The following is a 26,920-nucleotide window of genomic DNA, read 5'->3' as shown; positions in this document are numbered from 1 at the left end:
GTACATAGTTAAAATCATAGTGTCAGCTTTTTCAGTGTTGGTTCTGCTTTATAAATTCAGGTTTTTCCTTTTTACTGGTCATCTGTTAGGTTGAATTATTTTGTCTGTGAGTCTGGGGTAGAGTAGGGTGATTTTGTATTCTTACAAGAAGGGTATGATCACATTGTAGACTTTTTTGTGTGTGTGGGGGTGGTGATCTTGAGGCATAAACCCTGGGCTTCAACACTGTCCCTGTGTGTATTTGCTCATGGCAAGTACTCTGTTACTGAACCACAGCTCCACTTCCAGTTTTTTAGTGGTTCATTGGAGATAGGACTCTCATAGACTTTCTGGTTCAGGCTGGCTTTGAATGACAATCTTCAGATCTCAGCCTCCTGAGTATCTAGGATTATAGCTGAGCTATGAGCCACCGGATCCCAGCTTACCTGTGGTTTTAAAGTGGACATCTGTTATTCCATAGCAAGAAAGAATGTTTGATGTTCTGCACCTGTCTCTCCCATACCTTAGAAATTACTGTTTTCTTGGGAGGTTGCAAATACGAGGCCCGTTGAATAGAATTTGCAAACTCCCTTGCCACCTATTAAACCAAAGGTTTCCTGGTTGTTATAAAACCTCTTGGCTGTGTACCTAGGATATACCTGAGATGCAGGTGACAGGTGGGGGATTGTGGGTCCAGGAAGAAGCTGTAGGCACTTCAGCAGAGCTGGACTAGAGGGTGAGAAGGGGGTGCCAGCAACCATATCAGAGCCGGACTATTTTTAGTTATGGCAGAGGCTAAGGAATCTTTCTGTTAGCCACCTCTGTGCTAATCCTCCGGAGAATTAAGACAAGCGCTCTGTGTTGTCAGGACTTGAGCTGAGCTCTCTCTCACAGCATGCAGATCATGGGTTTTGCTGAGCTGACATCCAGCACATGAGATTGATTTTAGTTTAGGAGGTTGGGTTGGCCAGCTGGTTGGCTGAAGGGAGGACCCCCCCCCCCAGAGCATTTTTTATTAATTTTTGTTTTCTTGACTACCAATTAAGTTTTGGCTCCTTGAAAGACACTAAGAAGTGAAGCTTCTTTGTGTTCACTTGGAGGGTCCCAAGTTTTTTCGTAGCAGTGGAACTGGCTTGCTTGTCGGTCCTGTTTTACATTGAACCTTTAGGATCCATGCCACAGCTAGGGAGACAGTGCGGTTCCTGTGCTAGGACTTCAGCTGCATCAGGACCTCCGCTGGAGGGTACCAGTTGGACTGGCTTGCTGGTGAGGGAGAGGGACTCCGATCAGTATCTGCTCTGTCTCCACTTCAGCCGTCATTGTTCTGGGTTGAGTGAGATATAGTCTTCCTTTTGTGGACCTTGTGCATGATACTTTCCCAGATACCCTTTACTGGTGCATAAGTGAGAAAGACTTTGAGCAGAGTAACATATTTCTAACAGTGGCAAAATAGAGGCATGCTTTTACGTTTTTAGATCTTGCCAATCTACATAGACACCACAGCAAAGGTTTACTTTGCTGGCCAGAAGCTCAGGTGTCCCCCAGAAGTCAAAATGGCTTGGAGCCATGAGCTTTGGCAGTTCGCCTCTGAGGTGGCCTACTTGGGACAGGAGACGGGAGCCTCAGCTTCCTCCTGCTCCTCTGGCCTCCTCCTAGCCTTCCAAATGCTTGTCTTTGTGTTTTGTTTGTTTGTTTATCAGTGGAGCCATTTGCTAGAGAAGAATGTAAGGTCTTAGCTACCTCCTCTCCAACATTATTGGTGCATTCCAAGGAAGTACTATCTGCTCTCACATCTGGCCTGGAAAATTCTTTTTTTGTCCCCTCAGTCTTGGGGCTTGAACTCAGGGTGTGGGTGCTGTCCCTGGGCTTTTTTTTTTTTTTTTTTGCTCCAGGCTCATACTCTAACACTTTAAGCCACAGCTCTACTTCCAGTTTCCTGGTAGTTAGTTGGAGATTAGAGTCTCTGGGACCTCACTATCCAGGCTGGCTCCAAACTGTAATCCTCCGATCTCAGCCTCCTCAGCTAGGATTACAGGCATGACTTGTAAATTCATTTTTAAATGCATTTTCATATTGATTTCCTCAGCTCCTATTCCCATTATTTATCCCAGACCCTCTGTATCAGCCCCTTTCTTCATAGTGCAGCTAGTGGTTTATGACTAAGGCATGATTTTAATTCATTTCATATCTTTGTTGTTCTTTGCTTTTTTTGGGGGGGGGGTACTAGTCCCGGGACTTTTGAGGACCAGGGTGCTGTCTCTGAACTTACTTTACCATGTGACCCACAGCTCCACTTCTGGCTTTTTTAGAGAGAAGAATCTCATGGACTTTCCTGCCCAGGTTGGCTTCAAACCACAGTCCTCAGATCATAGCCTCCTGATTATCTAGGATTACAGGCATGAGTCACCAGCCACCTGGCTCGTTTGTTTAAAAAACAACTTATGATATTTTGTTTAATGGTTCTCAAAGGATGGTACCAGCAGCTTCAGTATCTTAATGCTGGAAATGCCCCTTCCCAGACATACTTTTTCAGTGGGTCAGCGGTCCAGTGGGCCGTGTGGACTGCTCCTGGGATTCTGAGTACCTGTGGTTTAGGTAACTATGCATTTGATCGTCACCCCTCGAAGCCAGGCCAATGCTTAGTGCATTGGTGTCTGCATCCTCAATGCCCTCTCAGCCATACAGTGGCACTGGAGTTGGAGGAACTGGCTGCTTCGGTGGCTCTCTCTGCTGTGACTAACTGCCACTGCTTAGCTTTAGGACCAAGAAACACCCTCCATCCAGGCACTTGCTCTTGGCTGTTATTTAGGAAAAGAGAAAGCTATGGTTTCTACCCTGTGTGATGTTTCGGTGACCTCTTGTGGAGATGGTGGTAGCTTTTAAGCCCTGCTATACGTGGCTGTGAATTCCTGTTGCAGATGAAAAGTGAGGCCCAAGAGCCTATAAATGATTCGCCCCAGTCTCTCCATTGTGGTGATAACATTCTTGTGACATAGAGCCATCTATCGGAAATCAGTGAGCCTGAGGGCAGGTTCCCCCCTCCCCCTCTCATTGTTCTTGTTTAGAGAGTAGTGCATGTCCTGCTTATCTGCATCACAAAAGTTTCACTGGTACGCAGCCTGTGATACAGTCCATGCAGAGTAGCTGCTCTGTTCCACCAAGTTCACATACGATCCCATGTGGGAGTTTGTCAGGGGTCAGGCAATGGGCACCATATGTTCAGGAGCAGGCTGGGGCATGATTGGCCTCCCCGGGGAGGCTAGACATCCCTCTCCCTTCCTGCAAGCTCCGTGACTGGGGTGCATCTCAGAGGTGACGACTGAGAACCCTGCTGCTGGCAGTTTCCAGGCAAACCTCTGGGCCGGGCCTGTGTATGTGAGCCAAACCACACGCCACCATTGCTCTTTCCCTTCTATTGTGTGTTTTGTTTTGTTTTCTTTTTTTAGCCACATAGGTTTTCAGAATTCTGTGGGTGTGGCCACACGGTCATGGGGAGCCACAAAAGAATAGCAAACAGAACAAGGGTATGTATTTATGTATTTGAGGCTGTGTAAATATAGCCCACATTTTCTCCCGCTGGCAGGATCTTGCTGTCATAAACGCTTAGTGCCAGGTTATACGATTCTAGGCTTTCCTGGAAGAGCCATTGGGGCAAGTGCTAAAGTGCCAACACCCAAGAAGAGCCATGGCCAGCCCCAGGCCGAGCTGCTTGGTTTGTAAGATGCATTTGCTGTGTGATGCAAAGTTCCCAATGACTTGTGTTTTCTTCTACCTCAACTTGCTGGTGTCTCCGTGTCTCAAGCAGGGCTGCGAGCGGCCAAGATGAGTTCGATCACCGGTAGCCCTTGCCTTCTGCTGTTCCGTTTGCTGTCTTAGCCAGCCTGGGGACTAATCCTGTCTTCTCTGCCTCTGCTGCCTCTGTAGGTTTCTAAGGTAAACGGAGTCACTCGAATGTCATCTCTGGGTGCAAGTGCAACCAGTGCCAAAAAGATACGCGAAGTGCGACCTTCACCATCCAAAACTGTGAAGTACACTGCCACGGTGACCAGGGGGACTGTCACATACACCAAAGCCAAGAGGGAACTGGCCAAGGAAACCAAACCCAATCACCACAAGCCCAGTTCAGCCGTCAACCACACAATCTCAGGGAAAACCGAAAGTAGCAATGCAAAAACCCGCAAACAGGTGCTATCCCTCGGGGGGCCGTCCAAGTCCACCGGGCCTGCTGTCAACGGCCTGAAGGCCAGCGGCAGGTTGAACCCAAAGTCATGCACTAAGGAGGTGGGGGGGCGGCAGCTGAGGGAGGGGCTGCGGAACTCCAAGCGGAGACTGGAAGAGGCACAGCAGGCGCCCGACAAGCCACAGTCGCCCCCCAAGAAGATGAAGGGGGCGGCCGGCGCGGCCGAAGCCCCTGGCAAAAAGGCGGCGGCGGTGGCGGTGGCAGCGTCTGCCTCGGCAGAGAAGCCTCTGCTCAATGGACACGTGAAGAAGGAAGTGCCCGAGCGCAATCTGGAAAGGAACCGGCCGAAGCGGGCCACGGCCGCCAAGAGCACGCTGGGCAAACAAGCACATGGCAAGACGGACAGCGCCTCCTGTGAAAATCGTTCTACCTCGCAACCCGAGTCCTTGCACAAGCCGCACGACCCGCCTCCGGGCAAGCCGGAGAAGGGGGGCGGCAAGTCCGGGTGGGCGTCGATGGACGAGATCCCCGTCCTCAGGCCCTCCGCCAAGGAGTTCCACGACCCGCTCATCTACATCGAGTCGGTCCGGGCTCAGGTGGAGAAGTACGGGATGTGCCGGGTGATCCCGCCTCCGGACTGGCGGCCCGAGTGCAAGCTCAACGACGAGATGCGGTTTGTCACGCAGATCCAGCACATCCACAAGCTGGGCCGGCGCTGGGGCCCCAACGTGCAGCGACTGGCCTGCATCAAGAAGCACCTCAGATCTCAGGGCATCACCATGGACGAGCTCCCGCTCATAGGTAAGGTCCAGGGGGTAGAACCCGCCTCCTCCCCCCCTGCTGGCCCTGGTAAGGGGCCTGGCCATTTATGGCCAGGGACAAGGTTGGTGTGGCTGGACAGAGATCCTGAGGCTCCCTCTAGGTTCTGGGGAGAGCAGGGTTCAGGGAAAAGGTGAGTCATTGGCCAGGGCCGCCACAAAGTGCCAGAGGCTGTTGGCTTAACACTGGAAATTTTATTTCTGCAGTTTGAATGTTTGAGATTAGGCTGTTGGCAATGTTGATTTCTGCTGAGGCCTCCCCTTGGTACACCTTCGCCTTGAATTCTCACATGGACTTTTACCTCTTGGGGGGAACCTTTTTTTTTATTTTTGGCCAGTCCTGGGGCTTGTACTAGGGCCCAGGCACTGACCCCGAGCTTCTTTGTGCTCAAGGTTGGCACTCTACCCCTGGCTACAGTGCCACTTCTGGGACTTTCCTTCTATAATGAGTGGTAATTGCTTTTTCTGATAAATGAGATTGGATTAAAGTCCATCTTGGTAAACTTCCTACTACTAGCCAGGTATGCTGCATATGTCTATAAGCCCAGCACTTAGGTAGGAGGAACATGAATTAAAAGCTAAATACCATCACGTTCTGAAGTTCTAGGGGCCTGCACTTGAGCATGCAAATGGGAGTGGGGTTTACAGTTCAGCCTGCTCACTCTACAGATTTCTGGCATATTTCACTCTTTTCCCTCCCCCTCATATCTCTCCATTTTTCCCCCGGGCTTTGGTTTCTTTGATGATTATCTCGGCCTTTGTATAAACAGTAGGCAAAAGGTTGAACTGTGTTTCTTCTGAGAGTCGTTGCTGCTCTGGCTGGAGCTGATATGTAGTGTGCCCCAGCAGCTTCTGCACTGAGCGTATGTGCCGGCACATACGAAAGCCAGCTGTGTGGGGACCAGCGCCTGCCCTTGCTGTGCAGCCCTCCTGACGATCTCTTCCTCCGCCCTCCTGCTTCCCCCCTTGATGAGCTTCCTCGGTCAAGGCTGCATGGCGGGGCGGGGATAGGGACAAATACTTGAAGACTGCCATGCTACATTGCTCTCCTCCCATTAGACTCCAGATCCAGGACAGGAAATAGGTCGAGTCTCCAGATTGCAGATCTGGGAGAGGTTTAGCATTCATTGCAGTGCCCAGAATTGGCAGGTGGGGGTTTCATCTGTCCTCTCTGCAGGTGGCTGTCAAGTGCACACCTGAATGGATTCTTGGTTTGCAGTCTCTTGTTGAGAGGGCATGGGACGGAAGGTCATAGGTGCAGGCCACAGTGACTACAGAAGCACCAGGAGCGAGGTGGGCTCTCTACGCTGAAGAAGATGTGTTGTTCTTTTCACCAGCACTCATAAGTGTACAGCACTTCCCAGTCTGTTGGCGGCACTAACTTGGCTCGTTACCCAAGGAGGCCTCAGGCCCAGGGCTGTGAGCCTGGCCATGTCGCATCAAACAGGACGAACTTTAAAGTCACTTCCCAAATCTACCACAGCACCTGTGTAGGTCTTTCCTGTACCCCTCAGCCCCTGCCCCCAGGGGAGCCTTAGTGCTCAGGAGGATTTGGGTGAGCACAGATTTGGGGTGGGGTTTCTGGTTTCCTGGCAGCGTCATGACCCTGGAGATGAGGGGTTATTGTTGCCTTTGATGATTCTGCACTTTACAACTACTGTGTGCCCTTCAAGTGCTGTGGGATTTATGCTAATCTGTTCATAGTGTCCCCCAGAGGTAGTGATTCTTGCCCCACCTCTATAACACAAGGCAGCGCGTGGCCAGCAGTGGGACAGATTGAATGATTCACATGGAATCTTCTGCTCAAAGCCAGGGACAGTTTCTCCACTTCCTCTTTACCTGCAGCAAAATCAGCACCCCATTATAGTAAGTGGGACCCCAGCTTCTGTCTCCCATCTCATCCCATGCTGGGCCAGGCTCTTGTTCTCCCGCTCTGTGTCCTTGGCCCTTCCTTGGTGGGCCACAGTGCCTGGGCCTGCTCCGGCCTCTGCGGTTGTGCTCTGCTGCAGACAGGCTTCCTTTTCCCTTTATTTTTTTTTAAAGTTTTTAATTGTTATTATAAAGATTATATACAGAGGAGTTACACAAGTCCGGTAATGAGTACATATCATTTTGGACAGTGACCCACCCCTCATTCCCTCTGTTTTTCCCTTCCCAGCCCTGTTCCTTTTATTTCTTTCTTTCTTTTTTTTTGGGGGGGGGTCCCGGTCATGGGGCGTGAACTCTGGGCCTGGGCGCTGTCCCTCAGCTCTTCAGCTCAGGGCTAGTGCTCTACCACTTGATCCACAGCGCCACTTCTGGCTTTTTTTTCCTTTTTGCTTATGTGGTGCTGAGGAATCGAACCCAGAGGGCCTCAGGCATGCAAGGCAAGCGCTCTACCACTGAGCCACCTTCCCAGCCCCTGTTTTATTTCTGTTGTAATTTTTTACCTTGGTCATCCATCGTCTTTCAGCCAGTTACTCTGGAAGATTCCTCACCTTTATATTGGCTCACGGGAGGTTGCTCCACTTCCTGACTAGTTTAGTTCTGGGCTCAGCATTTAAACCTTTTCAACACATTTGTCAGTAGGTTCCGGGGTGTGAGAGTATGCCCGTGCATCTGAAATAAGCAAGCCTGTGTCTGGGCAGCCATAGGCCTGTGAGCAGATCTTGTCCTTACTTTGGAAATCCAGTGAGCCTGAACATGAATCTCCTTGTGGCTGAGGGAGTCTGGGTGTTTGCAGGGGAATTTGGACTTGGTCACATTTGGGTGTCAATGATTTCCCGCAGGAAAACGTTCTAGGTAGGGCTGAAACACAGATGCCATCAGCAGCCAGCCCCATGCCTCCTCACCAGGCTCTGCCCCTCCTCATCACTGCCTCCTGGGGTGGCAGTGTGGGCACGGTCAGAGATATGCATGGTGGACACTGCGCCCTCCTCCCTGCCTGACCTCCTCCCTGGCCTCTGCCTAGTTCTAACCAGTCTTGTAGCATCCGTTCTTGGGGACTGGTCATCCTTCCATGCACAGTGAACTGACTGTTCATTGCTCTCACCCCGGAGCCTGGCAGTGCCCTTGGCTTGCCGTCAGCAGTCAGGAAGCAATCAGATGAAAAAGTTGTGTTCATGTCCTTCTCATCAGCCACCCTGTCTTTCCCCTCCCTCCCTCACCGCCCCAGGAGGCTGCGAGCTCGACCTGGCCTGCTTTTTCCGGCTGATTAACGAGATGGGCGGCATGCAGCAAGTGACTGACCTCAAAAAATGGAACAAACTAGCAGACATGCTGCGCATCCCCAAAACTGCCCAGGACCGGCTGGCCAAGCTGCAGGAGGCCTACTGCCAGTACCTGCTCTCCTACGACTCGCTGTCCCCCGAGGAGCACCGGCGGCTGGAGAAGGAGGTGCTCATGGAGAAGGAGATCCTGGAGAAGCGCAAGGGACCGCTGGAGGGCCACACGGAGAACGACCAGCACAAGTTCCATCCTCTGCCCCGCTTCGAGCCCAAGAATGGGCTCATCCATGGCGTGGCTCCCAGGAACGGCTTCCGCAGCAAGCTCAAGGAGGTGAGCCAGGCCCCGCTGAAGACGGGCCGGCGGCGACTGTTCGCTCAGGAAAAGGAAGTGGTCAAGGAGGAGGAGGAGGACAAAGGTGTCCTCAACGACTTCCACAAGTGCATCTATAAGGTAGGGGCCACAGGTTCCCCAGAGCACCAGGCTGGGGAAGGGGGGCGGCGGGGTCTGTACACTGCCCTGTTGGAACCAAGTGTGTTGCCGCTGTAATAGTACTACAGAGTGGGAAATTCAGAGTGGATGGGAGCTCATTGGCTTACAGCTGTGGAGGCCTAGAATGTCTCCATTGAGGTACTGGCATCTGGTAAGGGGCTTCTTCCTCCTTATGCCGGGGAAGAGGGTAAAGGGAAGGTGTGCTTCAGTCCTCGACCCCTCGATAGTCACTGTGGCAATTACATTCTATGTCTGAACAGTGTATTTCTACACAGAGGCAGGTTGGAGAGCAGTGGGGAAGGAAGGATGTAGGTCTCTGGGGTCTGGCGTGCTGTAGGCCGCATTGCCTCTACCCTTCGGCATGGTGGGCAGAGTGTTTGCCTCTCTGGGGCCCTCAGACTTTTCATGAATAGTATATGAGTGTGTGTGCATCTTGCCAGGGGATGAAATCTGTAGGGTGCATGAGTCAGTTCTCTACCTGTCACTTTTGAGCACCTATTTCTCCCGGAGCCGCCTAAGCTAGGACTCTCAGATCGATGGGGCCTCTTCATCAGCGTATGTTCTAGGCACTTCCTTTCTGCTTCACATGGCCAACTCCCCAGGGCCAGGGCTTCGCCGTCAACAACCATCTCCCCCTTGACCTCTGCAGTGGGAGGGGGTGGGACTAGGAGCAGCCAATAGAAGCACACACAGCTTTCCCCAGCCCTGCACCTGCCGCCCCAGAAGTCTGGCTTCGTCTTCTAAGGAGCCAACTTCAGAAATGAGACACTGTCCGTATTCCTTACTGTTTTAGTTAAGAAGGCCAGTGCTGTGAGCATGTGTTGGGTGCAAGGCAGAACTGCTGTTGTAAAAAGCACATTCTTTCAGAGGTAGATTTTTAGGTTCAATTGCAAAAAATCTGATGGAGCTTGGTGGCGGCTCACAGGGCTTCTCTCCATGCTGGGACTTCGACCAGCAGCACTGATGCTCTGTCACCTTTACTGCTGTGCTCTTCTGGGGTTCTCTGCAGTTCCTTGCAGTTCTGTTTTTGTTAACAACAGAAAGGTAAGAAATTGTGGGGATTTGTAGGGAAACAGTTTTTGTCAACATTTTTAGCACCCTGTTTGGTCATTTACACCACAAGACAGTTAAAATCAAGTTCCAGTCTTCGTGCTGAATAATTAGCCTATGACTTGAGCAGCCCTCTTCTCTCTGTGGGAACTTTGGGATGTTTCATCAAAGCCCTATGGACAGAAGTTGTGATGTGTGGGCCTCCCCACCCCCCCTTCCCGGGAGCATGCAGGAGGCGGCCTCTGCCCCTGTGGCCAGTGATGGGGTTGGAAGCTGAGGTCAGGGCTATTCGTCTCTGCTAGATTGAGCCATCTCTCTCATGGGGGTCACTGAGGATTTCTGCTGCAAGTGCAAGGTGCTTTTGAATGTATCCCCCGGAGACTCCCTCCATGTGCAGTAGGCCTTGCACCTGTGCAGTCCTCTGGACTGGCAGCTCTGTCTGGCAGGAAATGGATCAGTTTGCTGCTCGTGTGGTCAGCAGGTGGGCTGTCCTGAATTCTGGTGCTTTATGTGAAGTCTGTTTTTTCCCCATCTACTTGTTATCAACTTGAGACTCAACATAGCTCGTGGCTTGCAGGAACGCCACAGGGCAGAGACCAGACAGAGGGGGGGCCTGACTTGAGACCCGGGCCCCAGCTTTGTGTCTTAAGCTTTATTTACCCTTCTGTTTTTCTTTTGTTTCAGGGAAGGTCTGTTTCTCTAACGACTTTTTATCGAACAGCGAGAAATATCATGAACATGTGCTTCAGCAAGGAACCTGCGCCAGCTGAGATCGAGGTGAGTGAGGCCGGGGGTGGTCGCACAGAACAGCGGGCACGCAGGCTGGCCATCCTCAATTGAGCATGTGCTGTGTTGCTATAAACACATCCAGTACGTGGAAGTGACAGCGATGACCATGGTTCTCCTGAAGTGAGCGTTGTTGGGAGGTGTGAGTCCCTCCCTGTGCATGCTCAGCTTCTCTTCCATCTTCCATGTACCTTGTGTGGGAGAATTCCTTGAAACCACAGTTTTGGTTTTTTTTTTTTTTTCTTTCTTCTGTTTTTTATTTAACAAGACTGGCAGGTTGCCATTTTTGTGCCCCTGCCAACTCTCTTTTTTTGAGTTAGTGCAAGGCTGGAAAGACAGCGAACACTTCTGTGCCCAGACCAATTAGGGACAGTTGTGTGTGAGGCCCTGCAGGACCACAAGGAATCTGTTTATTTACACCGCTTGGCTCCAGCTCAGCAGAGTCCCTGCGACCCTCCAGCTGCTGGCATTGGGGCCTTGGCAGTGGCAGCAGTTGGTTTGTAAAGGGGCAAGAACCCAACTCCAATTCCTGGTCCACAGCAGCCCGGGCCTCATCTTCGGATGTTAATGGTGTCACCTCTCTGACATTTAGCCTTGCATGGGTTTTTCCCTCTAAGCATGCTGACCAGGTGGAATTTCCTGCTCATGTTTGCATGGCTGCACCACCCCATATCACCCACATAGCCCCAGTGCCATTACCTGCAATTGCATTGCATGCGCACGGTTCGTGCCATTGTTATCCCCTTTAGAATTTAGCTCTGCCGGTGGGCATAGGCTGCCTTGGCGCCTGACATGCTACCTGTGTACCTGACGTGCTACCTGGCCCAGGCCATTACCTGGATACTTGCTGCTTCCCATTCATTCTGTCAACCATGCTGCTATCCGGGTCCTGACTTGGGGACCATGTGGCCATCTCAGCTGCTTCCAGAAACCTCAGTGGCATTTGTAGTAGAGATGTCAATGAGAGGAAGTAACTTGGGGGCTGAGTCTTTGAGCCAAAATGTCTCTTGTCCTGCCTGTGTCCTCCTGGGACTCCCACAGGTTCAGGATGTCATTGCTACAGCATGTAATACACGCCAGCTCATTCTGTGGTTTTCTTTTATTCAGGCATTCCTCAAAGTCTAGGGTTTGCTCTAGAAGTTGTATAAATATTTAAACCCACAACAAAGATTTGCTAAAATTCTAATTTCAGTCTGGCTGGGGGCAGCAGCTGGAGCTGGCTGTGGTGTTTACAGAATGCCCCTTCCTGGCCTCCCACCTCCCTCCAGGCTTCCTACTGTGCATAGTGGAGGCCAGCTCAGACCCCATGCGCCCCCAGCCGCACAAGGACTTGGTGTCGTTCATGGAATTCTCCTCCCCTGTGGCCACCCAGCACTCTGGATAAGATCACCATGTCCTTGTACTACTTAGTGCCGAGTGCTCACTGGGTGAGCTTCCTCACCAACCACGGTCCTGCAGCGTGGGCCTGCTGAGATTAGGGAAGACAGCGGTGAGCTCTGCAGTACGGCAGGACAAAGTGATACCGCAGCTCTTCTAGTCAGTACACTCCTGACCCTTCCTTGTCTCTAAGTTTGTGTAGGTAGAACCCATTAAGGTTCCCTGGATAGCTTCTTAAACTGCCGGGGTGAGGGTCCCCCACAGCTGAGCTGGCATCCATACCCTCCTCTTTCCCTCCCCCCCCCCCCCAATGTGGAAGGCGTGTGCATGTGCTGTGTGCTAGGCCGCTCTAGGAGCGTAGGAAGTATCTGTCTTTGGCCACTGCCTTCTGATTAAAACCCTTTCATAGCAATGAATTCTCTTACTGTGGTAATCTGCACATACCATGGTATTCGCCATCTTGGCCTTTTGCATGTGCACAGTTCTGTGGCAGGAAGTCCTACTCCCCACAGTGTGCACGCAGCAGACTTCGCTGCTGTGCTTGCCCGGCCATGGCCCCCTTTGTCAGAATGTGTGTGCCTTGGGCTGGGAAGGTGGCTCAGTGATAGAGCGCTTGACTCGCATGCATGAGGCCCTGGGTTCGATTCCTCAGCACCACATAAGCAGAAAAAGCCAGAAGTGGTGCTGTGGCTCAAGTGGTAGAGCGCTGAAGAGCTGAGGGACAGCACCCAGCCTAGAGTTCAAACCCCACAACCGCCGAAAAACGAATAATGTGTGCACCTTGTCACTGCTCCCCCAGAGCATCGCCCTGTCCTGAAGCCCCACTTGGAGTTGCTCACATCTGCGCCCCCATGTGGTCCAAGCAAGTCTCTGGGTGGCGCTTGGCCAAGTGTTGTGGTGGACATGTGCATGGCGCATGGTGACGCAGTGTGGTTAGGCGCCTGCTCATGACCCTTTCCTCCTCCCTACAGCAAGAGTACTGGAGGCTAGTGGAAGAGAAGGACTGCCACGTGGCAGTACACTGCGGCAAGGTGGACACGAACACTCACGGCAGTGGGTTCCCGGTGGGCAAATCAGAGCCCTTTTCAAGGTAACGCTGCCACCCCTTAGCCACGTCGGCACTAGAAGGCGTCCTTCCCTGCTGGTGTGTGACACCCTCGTCTCTTCTTCTGCAGGCATGGATGGAACCTCACCGTCCTCCCCAATAACACAGGGTCCATCCTGCGTCACCTCGGTGCTGTGCCTGGTAAGGGCCCGGCTCTGGGGTCGCTGCCTGGGGTGGGGGTGGGGACTAGGGGGAGCGGGTGTGCATGGAGACTTGCTTTGGCTTTGGGGAACGAGAACAACGCTGGGACTGTAAGACAGTGAGCACATGCCTTCAGGGCTGGGCAAAGCTGAGTGGCCAAGATCAAAAATGGGCTCAGCAGTGATGGGGTGCCTGGCCCGTTTTTAGGCAAAGCCAAGTGTCCTAGAGAGGGTAGTCAGTGTAAAGTGGTAGGTACCTGAAGAAGGAAACCTCGACCCCATGCCGGAGGCTCAGCACTTCCCTCCGTCCTCCGCTCCTCGCCCGATGGCTCCATCGGCAGTGACCAGTGCAGTCAGATCTTGCTAACTAAGACACATACAAGACTACCGTTTTGCCAGTGTTTTCATTCTTGGATTCATTTCTGTAGAAATGAATTTCTGTAGGGAAGATCAGGTGCCTTCTTTTTATGTGAATTCTGTCTGGGGTTTGAACTGCATTCTTTTTTTAGGGAAGATAGTTAATGCAGTTTATTTTTTTAAGTGTTAGGTGGTACTGGGTTGTACCCAAGGTTGCACAGGTTAGGGCAGGCATTTAACTACTTGAGATAAACCCCTGACACCTACGTTGTTATTTTTGGTTTTGAAGACAGTTCTCTAACTTGTAGTCTTCCCTTCCTCTGCCTGTATCTGGGATGACAGGTGTGTGTGTCGCCATGCTCAGCAAGAAAGTTGTGCTCCATGGCTGCTTTCCTGAGACTATACCTTAGAGTAAAAATTTCCCCCTTTATGTTTAGGAGTGACTATCCCCTGGCTCAATATTGGCATGGTCTTTTCTACCTCATGCTGGTCTCGAGACCAAAATCACCTTCCATATATTGACTACTTACACACTGGTGCTGACTGCATTTGGTGAGTACTAGCCCTCTCTGGTGGCTAGAGATGGCCCCTGGCATGCTGGGAGGTTGGGCACTGTGAATGGGGACTGCGGAAACCAGTTTCCCGGCCTGCCGTGCGCCTTCCCGCCAAGGCTCAAGGTGTCAGCGGATGTTTTCATTTCCCTGGTGGAGGTTTCTGATCGTCCCTGGTCATTGCTGTCTTGGTGAACTCTGCTTGCGGCTGACTCCTTCTGGGAACTTTATAGTTTTATGTTGTTTTCATGTTGTGATAAGGAGCAGCAACTGAAGTTCCATAGGAAGAAGCCTGGTAGCAGTGGCCACGCATGCCATCCTTCCCTCCGTGGCCTGATTTGTCAGGTCTGGGGGCCACTTGCATGGACTTCATGCAACATCTCTCTAGAGCCAGGGTCTCCTGCTCAGCAGGATCCCGTGGGCAACACTGTGGCCCCAGGAGGCAGCTCCTGCTAGTGGAGGTGTCACGTGGCGTGGCCCTGCTCAGGGCTGGGTCTTCTGGTATTTTGTTGAGGACAATGGATGGGAAATTACTGACTGTAGTCCGACACCTTGGCTCACAGACTGCCAGCATCACATTCATCCCGCACTGTGTTTATTGTCCTAACGGGGTGATGAAGCATCCTTTTTATTAAATAAACTAAGTCTCAGCATTGACAGTTCCCCTCCCACGCGCCAGTGGGCAGCGGCGTGTGGGCATCCGTGTGGGTGGTCTGGGACAGGAGTGAGGAGGAGGGGACTTGGTGCGGAGGGGGTACCCAGCACCACTGTCCAGCCACCCCGTGGGTGATGGTGCAGAGCTGGGGGTGGTGGTCTTAGGCCGAAGGCAGGCAGACAGCTGTGGCCTGCGCAGTCTGGGCTGTACCTGCGCAGGGCAGGGCTTGTGGTCAGCGCCTCCGGAGCCTGTCTGGAGCCGCAGCGTCCTGACCCCGCAGGCTCCTCAGGCCTTCCTTGGCTTTCATCTGCGACGTGGGCAAGGCGCAGCCGTCGCAGGGTGTTTTCGTAGCTTCAGTGCTGAGTTAGAAGCGGTGAAACACAAGATGCTGTGGGCTCTTTGAAGTCCCATCCCTGGACCCTAGGTGACAGGGCAGAAAGACAAGCCAGGGACGTGATCAGAGCACTCGATGGCGTGTGGTTTTTCTTACAACATGTGATTTATGTTACTAATCCTGTATTTAAATCACAAATCAGTAACAGAATCTCTTGGCTTTGAAATAATGTAAACATGTTTTAAAAGGCCCGTAAAGGAGGCTGGTGCCTTCCCTCAGCGACTAACCCCAGGTTTCGGCCTCCAGGGAAACGGTTTCATCCTAGACAGCCCGTGCGGCAGAGGTGCGGCTGCCCACTTGGCCAGGGTGGGAAAGGCGCGGGGGGGGGGGGGGGGGGGGGGAGAGGAGCGGTTGGGAAGGACCAGCAGAATCCGTTTCCAGTTGTGGTTGACGGCTGCGTTTGCTGGCTTTGGTAGCCTGATGTCCAGCACTCAGTCCCCCTTTCTGTCTCTTCTCAAGTCTACTCAGGTGTCCTGGGACCCCCTGCAGTCCCCAGATCTGTCTCTTGCAGCCCTTGTTCACACGGCTGTGGATCTTGATGGGCAAGTTGGACATAGAGGGGGACCTTGCACTCCCCTTGCTAAGAGGCTATTCCAGATCGTTCTATAGATGTCTCCCCTGGAGACATCTATCCTCTGCCCCCACTGCATCCTCACCTGTATGCCAGACCCCTCCGAGTACCTGGCACAGGTCCTGTGTGTTGCCCCTCCTGTATCTTGCTGCCTACAATCAGTGTAGGCGGGCACACACAGACACCTAGGTCCCTGTGGATTGCACCTCCCCTCCGCTAACTAGCAGCTATGGCCTCGGCTGCACAGGCTGCCTGAAGGAGGTGTGCACACTGGCCTGGCTCCTTCCTAGCTATATGTGAAGAGGGCAGGGGTGGAGGTTGGGGGGGAGGGTCTTTTACCTTTCCTGGCTGCTGCCCCAGTTCGTCCTGGCTGCCATGGTAAGGATGAGATCGTAGGAATTCCTCCCTCCAGAGTGCGCCAGATGCTGCGCTGCTCCTGCACGCTCATAAGAGGCCGCTGGAGTCGGCACTTGTATCTGGTTCTGATTTGTGTGGGTTTTGGACATCTGTTTTTGGTTTGAAGGGTTTTTGGCTCACCATGTGGGTCAGATCTGCATAAAAGATGAGCCGTGTGCATGGCGGCCTTGGCTGTGGTTTGGCTGCGTGCTGGGCGGCAGAGGCCGGCGGTGACAGTGCCTGGTGCGCTGCCAGTGCTCCGGGCCTGCGCCTGCGCCTGCGTGTGTGGCAGAAAGCAGCAGCACGCGCACGGGGGCCTCACCAAACCGTGTCTGCGGACGCTGTCTCATGACCCAGGTATTGCATTCCTGCTGAGGAGGAGAACAAGCTGGAGGACGTGGTCCACACCCTGCTGCAGGCCAACGGTACCCCAGGGCTGCAGATGCTGGAAAGCAATGTCATGGTACGTCACCTGCCCGCCTCCCCGAGAGGCTGGGGAGAAATGGGGGGGCAGTCACCAACCTTCTGATTCTGGGATGCGGCTGGCCTCTGCAGAGGGTCTGGCTCATTGTGTGGGTATATACGTAGGTGTTTGTGTGTACGGGGGGGGGCTTTGGGGCAGCACTAATACTCTAGCTCTTGTTCCCACTACTCTACACTTGCAGAAAGTCCCAGGCTGCCGAGCATCCAGGAGTTATGAGAAGGCGTGCGCAGGGCCACTCTCGCTCTGTAGCACGTCTCGCTTTCCTGACTGTGCTCATCTTTTCTCTGGTCCAGCTCAGAGACTGCAGCCTCCTGGGCATTTAAAATTGTCCTCTTAACGGTCCCTGCGTGCCCAGTAGGGTGGGACAGGCTATGTGTAAGCTGTAGGCTCACGGTGACCTTTGCCACGCGGGAACCTGCAGTCAGTGTTTAGGCCCTCATTGCTTTACAATTGCTTGGCTGTTGGAGGAATTAGCCTTTTACTTTCTAAAGGAGAAACAGAAACTGGGGAGTGCAGGGGGAGAGAATGCTTCTGTCAACAGAGCTGCGGGGATGACGGAGGATGCAGTCGGGTACGTGTGTGTGCCACGTCAACTGGCCCTGTCTCTCCAGATCTCCCCGGAGGTGCTGTGCAAAGAGGGGATCAAGGTGCACAGGACTGTGCAGCAGAGCGGCCAGTTCGTCGTCTGCTTCCCAGGGTCCTTCGTGTCCAAAGTGTGCTGTGGCTACAGCGTCTCAGAAACCGTGCACTTTGCTACCACCCAGTGGACAAGTATGGGCTTCGAGACTGCCAAGGTGAGCAGCAAGCCAGTTCCCTGTCCAAGTGGTAGGACCTGTGCAGTACTGAGCATGCATGTATAGACTTTTGTGCTGGAATATGTCTCTGAAATCCTTAGGGGTGGCAGAAGGTTTTACTTGAGAAGAGGTGTTGGTCTGTGCCATGGAGGGTTTGATGTCCATTACTGGCCAACCTCAGTGATACAAAAGTCCTCACACTTCATCTGGTGGGCGTGGAGGTCTCTGCTTGGTGTCAGCTTGAGACCTCGGCTTCCTAGCTGCTGGTGCTGTGGTATGCTCTATTATCCACACCCTCTGGGCAAGCAAAGACATCTTATTTTTTAATAGCCTTGATATGAACACAGTGTGGAAAGTCTGGACATTCCCAAGAAGCTTGACAGCTGCTGACCCCTGGGACTCAGCCGCCAAGACTTCATCTCTTTCAGGAGATGAAGCGCCGCCATATCGCCAAGCCATTCTCCATGGAGAAGCTGCTGTACCAGATTGCACAAGCAGAAGCGAAAAAGGAGAACGGCCCCACTCTCAGTACCATCTCAGCCCTTCTGGATGAGCTCAGGTACGTAGGGCAGCCACAGCGGAGCAGGGCTGAGAACCCATCATTGGCCGCCCCTGTGCTAATGAGGCCCGCTGCAGAGGCTTGGTGGGGCGTCTGTGAGGGGTGGGGTGCCTGTCTTCTTGCCTGCTGTTGGGGGTCAGTGTCCTGTGTGAGGGCATCCCGTGAGTGAGTAGGAGGCAGGCAGTCTGGACCCTGATCGTGTTGGAACTCTGCCACAGACACCTTGACAGTTCTCGACGGCGGAAGTGGTACGGGGAGCTTCCGGTAGTGCCCAACCCTTGCTTTTCTTGCTAGGTGGCGTGTACCGCGTGCGTGAGGTCGCTGGGCTCCGCCTCTGGTCCATGGCGCTGCCTCTTGCCCCAGCCCAGCTTTCCTCCGGCAGTGATGGGCGGAGCAGGCCCACCAGACACTGAAGCCCAGCCTGGCTTTTTACCTGGCTCCTTTGTAACCCTGCTCACCCTCCTTACTGTGGAGGTGTCTGCATCTTCCTAGGGAGAGGCTTCTGGGGCCACCATGCGGATTCTACCCATGACGGCTGAGTCTCTGATGACAAAGCCAGCAAATAGTGTGTTGTATCTTCTGAGAGGTGGAGCGAACGTGCTTCTGCGTTGTGTGTGTGTCCTGCCTCATCTCAGGGCAAAGTCCTGCCATCATGTGGCCTGTGGGGTAGGGCTTGTCTGTCTGGTCCCCAGGCGACCCTTCGGGAAGGTGAGCTGGGCTCCGGGCCCGGCCCCGCCCCGCCCCACGTGTGCATCTTGTTCCCAGTGGGTTATCGTGGATGGCACGGCCGCCCATCCCCCTCTGGTGGTTAGTGGCCTGGCCACCTGCTCCGCACAGAAGCCCCACTGCGCTTGCTGACAGCGGCTCCCCCTCCGTCATTTCGACAGGGATACAGAGCTGAGGCAGCGCAGGCAGCTGTTCGAAGCCGGCCTTCACTCCTCCGCGCGCTACGGCAGCCATGACAGCAGCAGCGCGGTGGCAGATGGGAAGAAAAAGCCTCGAAAGTGGCTGCAATTGGAGACGTCAGAGAGGAGGTGTCAGGTCTGCCAGCACTTGTGCTATCTGTCCATGGTGAGTGTCCCTGCTGTCCTCCTTCCCATGGGGCGGGGCCCATTTGCCCTGTTCACTCCCCAGTACCTCAGCCCAGAGACACTGTGGCGTCTGCGTGCGGGGCAGCGCACCGGGGTGCCCAGACCGTGTTCCAGTTCTGCTCCTCCACGCTTCCTCACGCTGCCCTGCCCGCCTCGCTGCCTTGTCCCCTTTCTTCTGCTGTGCTCCCACAGTGACACCACTTCCCACGGAAAAAAACCTTTGTGGAAGGCAGGTGCCCAACACAGCTGAGTCAGAACACACCCGGCTGGGACCCAGGGTTAGCCGCTGCTAGGTGCCCGCAGTGCATAGTCCCCATGACAGCCCTGGCCCACCTGCAGGGCCACTTCCCTCCATCCGTGGTCAGGAATGAGCAGCTTAAGTCAAATGCCCAGTGATGGGGTCCCGCAGCGCTGTGCAGTTGCTCTGCTGGCCTGTGGTGGGCAGCACTGAGGCCTGGCCCTGATTCTCCTCACCCAAGGCCAGCGCTTCTGCTCTCCCACAGTGGAACGGATTGCCTCTCCCAGTTCAGTCACACACTCCTCGCAACTCCAGAAGCTTAAAAGGAGGGTGGGAGCCACTGCATTGCCACGACAATGTCCCAGCCTAGCGTCACAGCAGATCTTTCTCACTCTCAAGCTGCATCCTTCCTGTGTTTATCATTAGTAGGAGCGATTTTCTGTCATGTGGTGCTGGCCTGGTCCTGCAGGCGTTTGGGGATGACAGTTTTCAACGTGGCCTCTGGAAGGCTTTGCTTTTCGAGTTGGCACTTGCTGAAGTGAAAGCGTTTAAGTTGTACTTGTGTGTTTGATGCACATCACTTCCCGTGAAGCGCGTTGCTCCTCCGTGCCTTTCAGAGGCAGCGTCTTTCTGTCGGGCCATTTTCATGTTGTGAGAGCTCATATTCTGCTCTTCGATTAGACACAAGACCAAATCCCATCTCAGGTGTCCAGACGCCATTTTTCCTTGTTTACATTTTAAACAAAGTAAGACTTGAACTCAGGGGAGTGCCAGAGTCCTTCACCCGAGCCGGCGGCATCTCTGCTCTCTCCTGGCCCGTTGGGCTCTCTCCCCGAGCCTCCTGGATGAAGGCTGGCATGTCCTGCTGGGTTTTGGTGGCATCACTGGTCTCCCCAAGGGGGTGTAGGGCTCTGCGTTCGTCTCCAGCTGTATTAAAGAAGCTGCTGCTGAGCAGTGGCCGTTTTGCTGCCCGTGTGTCCTGTGGCCATACCAGCTGGTAGGCTTCCTCCACTCAGAGCTGTGCTATGCCTACAGGTGGTGCAGGAGAACGAGAACGTCGTGTTCTGCCTGGAGTGCGCTCTGCGCCACGTGGAGAAGCAGAAGACCTGCCGCGGGCTGAAGCTGATGTACCGCTACGACGAGGTCAGTCCCTGCTCAGTCCGTCCTGCGGGGACAGAGCCCTGGCAAGGCCCTGCCCTGCATGTAGCCAACTGTCCCCTGGCCTTGTGGAATTTAGGACGATGACAGCTGCATCTGCATTTTCATCTCTGTGCTGCCGATTGCAGGCCACACAGCCTCTGGCACTTTGCTTCTTTCCCGTAGCGCACTGACTTCCACCCTGATGAGCAAATGGCCCACTGGTAATGGGATGGTATCATGGTGGAAAGAAACATTCTGTTGGGAGACCGCCACTGACCTCCTCTTGACCCCTCTGCTGTGGCTCTGCTCAGCGCCTTGCAGATCTGGCTTTGTCACTGCAACCCGCCACGGCCTTCCCCATTGGCACGTTCGGAAGCTTAGGCCCTCCCACCCCATGAGGTGTTCTCCTTCTCAGATTCCTGGGCCATGGCTTTCAGGGCCAGCTTGGACACAGTCAATTCTCTGTACATGTCCCCCCACAGCAGGGCGTTGGGCAGCATTCCCCACCAGGTGCCAGCAGGGCCCCCCTAGCCGGAACATCTGGAAGTATCCACAGACACTGGCACCATCCCTTCTTAATTGGCTGTGTGCCATGCACACAGCATGGCAAGCCCCTCTTCAGTGGCCAGCCATGGTCCTTGGCTGCGTGGTTCTGACTACATTGCGCTGGAACTTGTGTGCCTCAGACACAGCTAGGACGGGAATGCTGTGCTTCAGAAGCACCTGACACACTTCCACCCTCACTGCCACTGGCAGTGCAGTCAGGATGGAGGCGTCTGCTTTGGGCTGACAAGGAAAGCATTTGAGGATGCTCAGCATGTCTCGTTTGGCAGAGTCTCAGAATCCTTTAAGAAAAAGATGGTTGGAGACAGGCACTGGTGGCTCGTGCCTGTAATCCTAGCTACTCAGGAGGCTGAGATCTGAGGATCGTGGTTTGAAGCCCAGGCAAGAAACGTTGTGAGACTCTCATCTCCAGTTAACCACAGAAAAAGCCTGAAGTGGCACTGTGGCTCAAGTGGAAAAGCTCAAATCAGGGGCAACATGTGCCCAGGCTGAGTTCAAGCTCCAGGCCTGCGCTGTCGCACCCCCACTCCTCCCCTCCCCCCCCCCCAAAAAAAAGGCTGACTGAGACCTCCCAAGGTCCTGGTGGCCAGCCTTTTAAGAGCTGCTCCACAGACCTCAGGATTCCCCTCTGCTGTGTTAACGGTGTCTCTTTGTCCCAACAGGAGCAAATCATCAGTCTGGTCAATCAGATCTGTGGCAAAGTGTCCAGTAAAAACGGCAGCATTGAGAACTGTCTCAGTAAACCCACACCAAAAAGAGGCCCCCGCAAGAGAGCGACGGTGGCCGTGCCGCCGTCCCGGCTGTCATCCTCTGGCTCATCCAAAAGTGCTTCAAGCTCATCATGAAGATGCCAACCCGTGGTTGATTTATATATATTTTTTTGTAATTATTATATTCTAGTTTGGAGTACTTGCTGTAGGATACAAGCTGTCTTTGCACTAGCTCTAAAGAAGATTTTCTTCTGGTTTTAGAGAACTAATTTTGTTTTAGCATTAAACTGTTGAAGTTTTTTTTCTACTTAGAATACCTAGATACTGCAGTCGGATTTTGGAAACTGCCGTATACCCACTGTTTTAAAACCCTTGAGGGGCTGTATTACTTTATATCGCCCCTGTGGCTGACGAAAGCCTTTTTTTTGTTGTTTTGATTTTTGTTTTGTTTCGTTTTTTTTGTAACTGTTGGGGGGAAAAAGGCTTTTTAAACCCATTTTTTGAAGAGGGTGAAGTTTGGAGAACAAATTTTAACTTACCAGTCATGTGAGCAGATTTTTCTAGATTGGAAAAGGGATAGGAGACATATATATATATACACACACACACATACACACAGGAAAAAAAAAAAAAACTTGAAATGGCTTTACTTTTGGCTGTCTTTTCTTCTGTCATGTGCAAGAGGAATTTGTAACTCTGAATCCGGAGAGCCCTGATTTTGTTTTGTTGGGTGGTCCTGGCAGCTGAAGGCCGACTTTGGTTCTTAACCACAGGCAACATGTGGAGGTTTGAGCAGCTAGGCTCTCGGTACCAGCACATCACTATGCATCCGTTGGAGGGAGAGGACGAAGACAAAGACCGCCTGCCTTGGAGGGTCACTGAGGGAGACCTGTGCCTGATTTCATTAGGAAATCCATTCTGTTATTTTTTGGTGCTGTTGGCTACTTTATCAAAAAACCCTTCAATAGCATCCTTAAGGGGGGGAAAAAAAAAGAGAAAAAACACCCACGTGATTGAAGCGCTGCGTGCTTCGTGGTCATCAATGTGCAATCTTCCTGAACATTCCATCCTCATCCCACTGCTTCTTGTCCTGCGCACCTTCACACGTCAGCATTAATCTTTCATTTGAGATTTGTTTTCCTCCATGATCACATTTAGAGCCACTAGGTCTGCAGTTCTTTTTTGAATGTGAAAATGCATTTGTGTTCCTCCTTGTCTATTTTTTCTCTTCATGTTTTAACAAAAAGGAAAAAAAGAAAAAAAATCCCATCCCTTTTGTACATACACCTGTAAATTGTTTTAAATACTTGAGCCTTTTCTCGGTGGGGGGAGGGAAGGGGGGTGAAAAGACAAGATGAAGAAAAGCCTTACATTTCAGTTTCTTCATCGGTTGGATTGGATGCTTACAGGGTTTTTCTTGTAACATTTTATAAGTGCTGCTTACATCACTGAACAACAACAAAAATAATAATGGAGTAGCTGTTGCCCTTCTCCGGTTGTGTGTACAGTATGTGTGGAATAAAAAGGGAAAGTGTTTTCACAAGCTGTTCTGTTTCATAATTGGACCACCAGTCCTGTAGCTCCCCACGCTGCACTGAGCGGCCGCTGGGGCCTGCCAGGAGTGTCCTAGGATCCACTTTGTTGGTCGTTGTTGCAGAAGACTGAACTGTTTTGGAATATTTAACGATGACATAAACGGTCAAGTGTTTTCCAATGTGGTTGTCTGGTTTTTATGGCCTTGCTGTGTACTTTTCCCTCTTTTTGACAGTAAACTTCTGCCTATGGCTTACAGTTTGACATTTAATTTATTAGCGCTGCTCTGCTCCCTCCCTTGAGAGGGGAGACTTCATGTGGTTTATTGCCAGTTTTTTGTTTACTTTTCAGGTTTGTACTACAAGGTTTAATAATAAAAACAAAGTTTTTGGACATTTGTCTGTCTCGTGGAAGATGAGTGAATGCGGCGGGCAGTCTTCCCGCTGCCTGTCGTGGAGGTACTGATGAAGCATTTTCATTTTGCTCACATAGAGCGCCATCTGCTGGTGGCCTGGGGCTGGGCCAGAGCTCCCCTGGGAGGCTCTCACTGCTCAAGGTCCTGTCCTCCTGGAGCTGGATGGGCCAGGAAGCAGAGAAACTTCTCTGCAGGAGGAAGGATGCTGCTTTTGCTCAAACTGGTGTGGTCCTCTGGGCTCAGGTGTGTGTTGTACAGACTGCAAGCAGAAATGTCTGCCTGTGAGGGCTTCGTGTTCAGGTTTCACTCCAGACTGTGCCCACCACCGAGAAATCTCCCCTACCCACAACCCCTGGGCCCCAGCATCTCACCATGCATAGGGAACTTTCAGTTATGCTGTCCTTGAGGATGGAGGCGGGGGAACACCTTTCCCTCCTGTACAAACTGGATGCATACTCTTTTCAGTTAAATTCCTCCAACTTTATTGTTAGCTAGCCCTTCTCTCAGGCAATTTCTTGCCCATTATTGGCAACCATGTAAAAATCAAGACCCTCTGTACAAAAACCTGGCTATGCAGGTGGATTCTGTGCCCAGCTGACCATTCAGATGTCCGGATTTGAGTCACTATCATCACTGATGTCTGGGGTGGCCTTTCTGTCACTGTGTAACGTGGCCAGGGCGGTGTCTACCTGGACCTCCTCCTCGTCAGACTGCACCACCGGACAGTCCCCTCCTTCCCCCAGGTCTGGGGTGGATGGGTTGGTGTGGGTGAAGGATGAGGAAGGCGGCTGGGATGGGTGTTCGGATGGATGTGGAACCTGGAGAGTTACTCCGCTCTGACAGCTGTCCTGTTCAGGCTCTGGAAAAGAACAAACAAATGTGTGACGTACTGACAGTTAGGAGCTACAACCTTCAACAGCTGACCATGCGCAGGGGCTGCTGTTCCCGTGATGAGCCACCCTGGGTGTGGCGCTAAGGGAGGCCCCAGAGGCTACCCGAGCTGGCCACCCTGCCTCAGAGGGAAGTACAGAGCTCTGCACTGGTGTAATGCCCAAACCATGTGCTTTTTAAAGGCCTGAGGGTAAGGAATGGAGCAGTCCTGGAAACTTTAATCTACGTAAGTAATTTATTTTGGAACACCAGTGTTGAGACAAAGTCAGAATTATTGACCATTTGGCAGGTCTCCAGTTTCATGGGGATTCAATTCTTTGAGGAATCAAGATTTCCACAGGCCCTCACGATATTAAGTCTCCTCCTCCAGAAAAAGGCAGCCTACCACCCCTCAGTGCTGTGTGTAGCAGCCTTTCTGAGAACAGGGCTGAGAGGATGAGGTAAGAGGACTTGGGAAACAGCACCTGTGGAACTGTAACTCAGAGAATCGTCTTCGTATGTAGAAGTTCTGTAGTATGTCATAAGCTGGCTGTGGAGTGATGTACATATAAAAGGACACAGCCTGAAGAACTGTAAGATGGAGTGAGGCCACATACAGGTCTGGTGCCTTGGCAAATGTTTGCCAAATGAAAATAGAATGGTGCCCCCAGGATTGCAGCTGCTCCACGGTGGCTGTGCCCACGGGATTCCACTGGGCAGGTGCAGGGGAAAACCGTCCTAACTCCTGTCAGTGAAGGCTGCAGGGAAAGATACTTAAAATCCAGTGTGTGGGAAGATGGCCTGGTAGAAGTGGCTCGTGATGGGGAGGGAGATGGGAGCCCTTGGTTCCATTTCTGCAGGGCTCTCCACTCCTACCTAAACCAGGGGACAGCACAGTGCTGTCCTCTCCACCGGAATTCAGGAAGACGTCCAGGGCCTCCTGGTCGGAGATGTCCATCAGGTCCATCTGCTCCAGCATGTCCACGTTCACCTCCATGGATGACATACTGCCCATAGGCTCTGAGAACAGATCCACAGTACAGCAGGAAAGTTCCTTTTTTCTCTTACATTACTTTAAAGGGTGAATTTCATTGGAATTAAGGTAATTACATTGCAATTACCAAGAAACATGGTTCAATCTGGTCCACGTCATTTGTCACTCTTAAGCCCTTCTCCATTTTGTTGTCCTAGCCCTTTGTTGCCCACTAATATTTGAGCAGGGCAGGCATTATCTAAAGCTCAGGCTACTGTTTTGCTGCAGGACATCGGCCACTTCCGCATACAGGTGGGCACCATCTAAAATTGCACTGACCTTTGGGCATTTTGCAGTCCTAAAGCATCTGAAGGCTGAGTAGTGCAACCCACAGCTCCCAGCCCACCTGCAACAGGAATCAACTGCTTTGTCTTGTCCCCGGCTTTTACAGCCCAGAAAACCACAAGCCAATAAAGGCATCCTGGGTATGGCAGTACCTGGTGGAAGCAAATGCAAATTGTTTCTGGAAGAATGCACCCTTAGTTGTGGGTTTCACAGGAATACATGCTCATAAAGACATTATAACCCAATCAGAATTTACAACACATGGAGACAGGCCTCTGCAAAGGAGGGCCAGCACAAGCAAATCCAGTGTTGGCATCTTTTGCCAACAACTTCAGATAAACTGGGGACCAATGAAAGAGCAAGTGTCAGACTAGCCATCTGAAAGGGGACCTACAGAAATTTAATCACTGAAATTTTACTTGACCTGTGAGTTGAATGGAAGATCAGTGTAGAAAATCAATAAACTAGATTACACGGTGATTGAATAGATTCCCCAAGTAAGATATATAAATGTGAGCTAGAAAATGCCAAAGCTTTAGCACTTCACAGTTCCAAAAGGAAAGGAAGAGCAATCCTGTTTAAAGAAGCCAGTATTTTCCAAAACCAACAGGCCTGGGGGCCCAGATTTAGGAAGCAAAAGATATTATGAACAGGGTGAGTCCCAGGAGGAAGATTTCTGGTTTTTCCGGTGCCAAGCTCATTCATTTGACAACCTGACACTTGGAAGTAACATCCAAATCCATGCTGTCCTGAGGCTCACCTGCCAAGGCCTCACACCCTGGACCACATCAGTGTCAACACTACACCCACATGATCTGGAACCAAGCACAAGGCCCAACAGCGCTGGACCCTGGTATGCAGGCTGACTGGTTATGTTGGTGCCTCCTGGTGGCACTTTTCTGAGGTGGGAGATGGGAGGTGCTGGGACTTTTTCTGGCTATGGAAGGAGCCTTTCAGTATGGCCAAAGGCCAGTGTTCTGACTTTAACTTTGAAAAAGGCAGAGGCTCTTATTCTACATAACATTAAAAAAAATGCTTTCAAAAAAAGCTTTTAAGAAAGGAGCACCAAGTAAGATGGTAATGAAGCTGTCTATGCCCGTATTCACTAAATGTAAATGAGCCAAACCTGCTAAAGATGACAGGGCTGGA

General features: G+C 52.2%; 2 protein-coding genes across 2 annotated transcripts in view; one reads left to right on the top strand and one right to left on the bottom strand.

Moving 5' to 3' along the window:
* Positions 1-23,343, top strand: part of Jarid2 (jumonji, AT rich interactive domain 2) — a 241,640-nt gene extending 218,297 nt beyond the window's left edge. The window contains exons 7-18 of the mRNA XM_013030449.1: positions 3,904-4,960; positions 8,132-8,634; positions 10,408-10,500; positions 12,858-12,976; positions 13,062-13,132; positions 13,926-14,040; positions 16,413-16,518; positions 17,151-17,333; positions 17,762-17,892; positions 18,780-18,963; positions 20,257-20,364; positions 21,588-23,343. Of these exons, the coding sequence (XP_012885903.1) occupies positions 3,904-4,960; positions 8,132-8,634; positions 10,408-10,500; positions 12,858-12,976; positions 13,062-13,132; positions 13,926-14,040; positions 16,413-16,518; positions 17,151-17,333; positions 17,762-17,892; positions 18,780-18,963; positions 20,257-20,364; positions 21,588-21,770 (2,853 nt within the window). The 3' untranslated portion in view covers positions 21,771-23,343. The remainder of the gene's footprint in view (positions 1-3,903; positions 4,961-8,131; positions 8,635-10,407; positions 10,501-12,857; positions 12,977-13,061; positions 13,133-13,925; positions 14,041-16,412; positions 16,519-17,150; positions 17,334-17,761; positions 17,893-18,779; positions 18,964-20,256; positions 20,365-21,587) is intronic.
* Positions 23,344-24,047: 704 nt separating this feature from the next.
* Dtnbp1 (dystrobrevin binding protein 1) overlaps positions 24,048-26,920 on the bottom strand; it is an 84,597-nt gene continuing 81,724 nt past the window's right edge. Inside the window, exons 8-9 of the mRNA XM_013030464.1 lie at positions 25,330-25,473; positions 24,048-24,442 (exon numbers count right to left, since the gene is read on the bottom strand). Of these exons, the coding sequence (XP_012885918.1) occupies positions 24,186-24,442; positions 25,330-25,473 (401 nt within the window). The 3' untranslated portion in view covers positions 24,048-24,185. The remainder of the gene's footprint in view (positions 24,443-25,329; positions 25,474-26,920) is intronic.

This window comes from Dipodomys ordii, unplaced genomic scaffold (assembly GCF_000151885.1).
Source record: "Dipodomys ordii isolate 6190 unplaced genomic scaffold, Dord_2.0 Scaffold130, whole genome shotgun sequence".
Lineage (NCBI taxonomy): Eukaryota > Metazoa > Chordata > Mammalia > Rodentia > Heteromyidae > Dipodomys > Dipodomys ordii.
The sequence above is the reverse complement of the archived record's forward strand: the minus strand, read 5'-3'. Positions and strand labels throughout refer to the sequence as shown.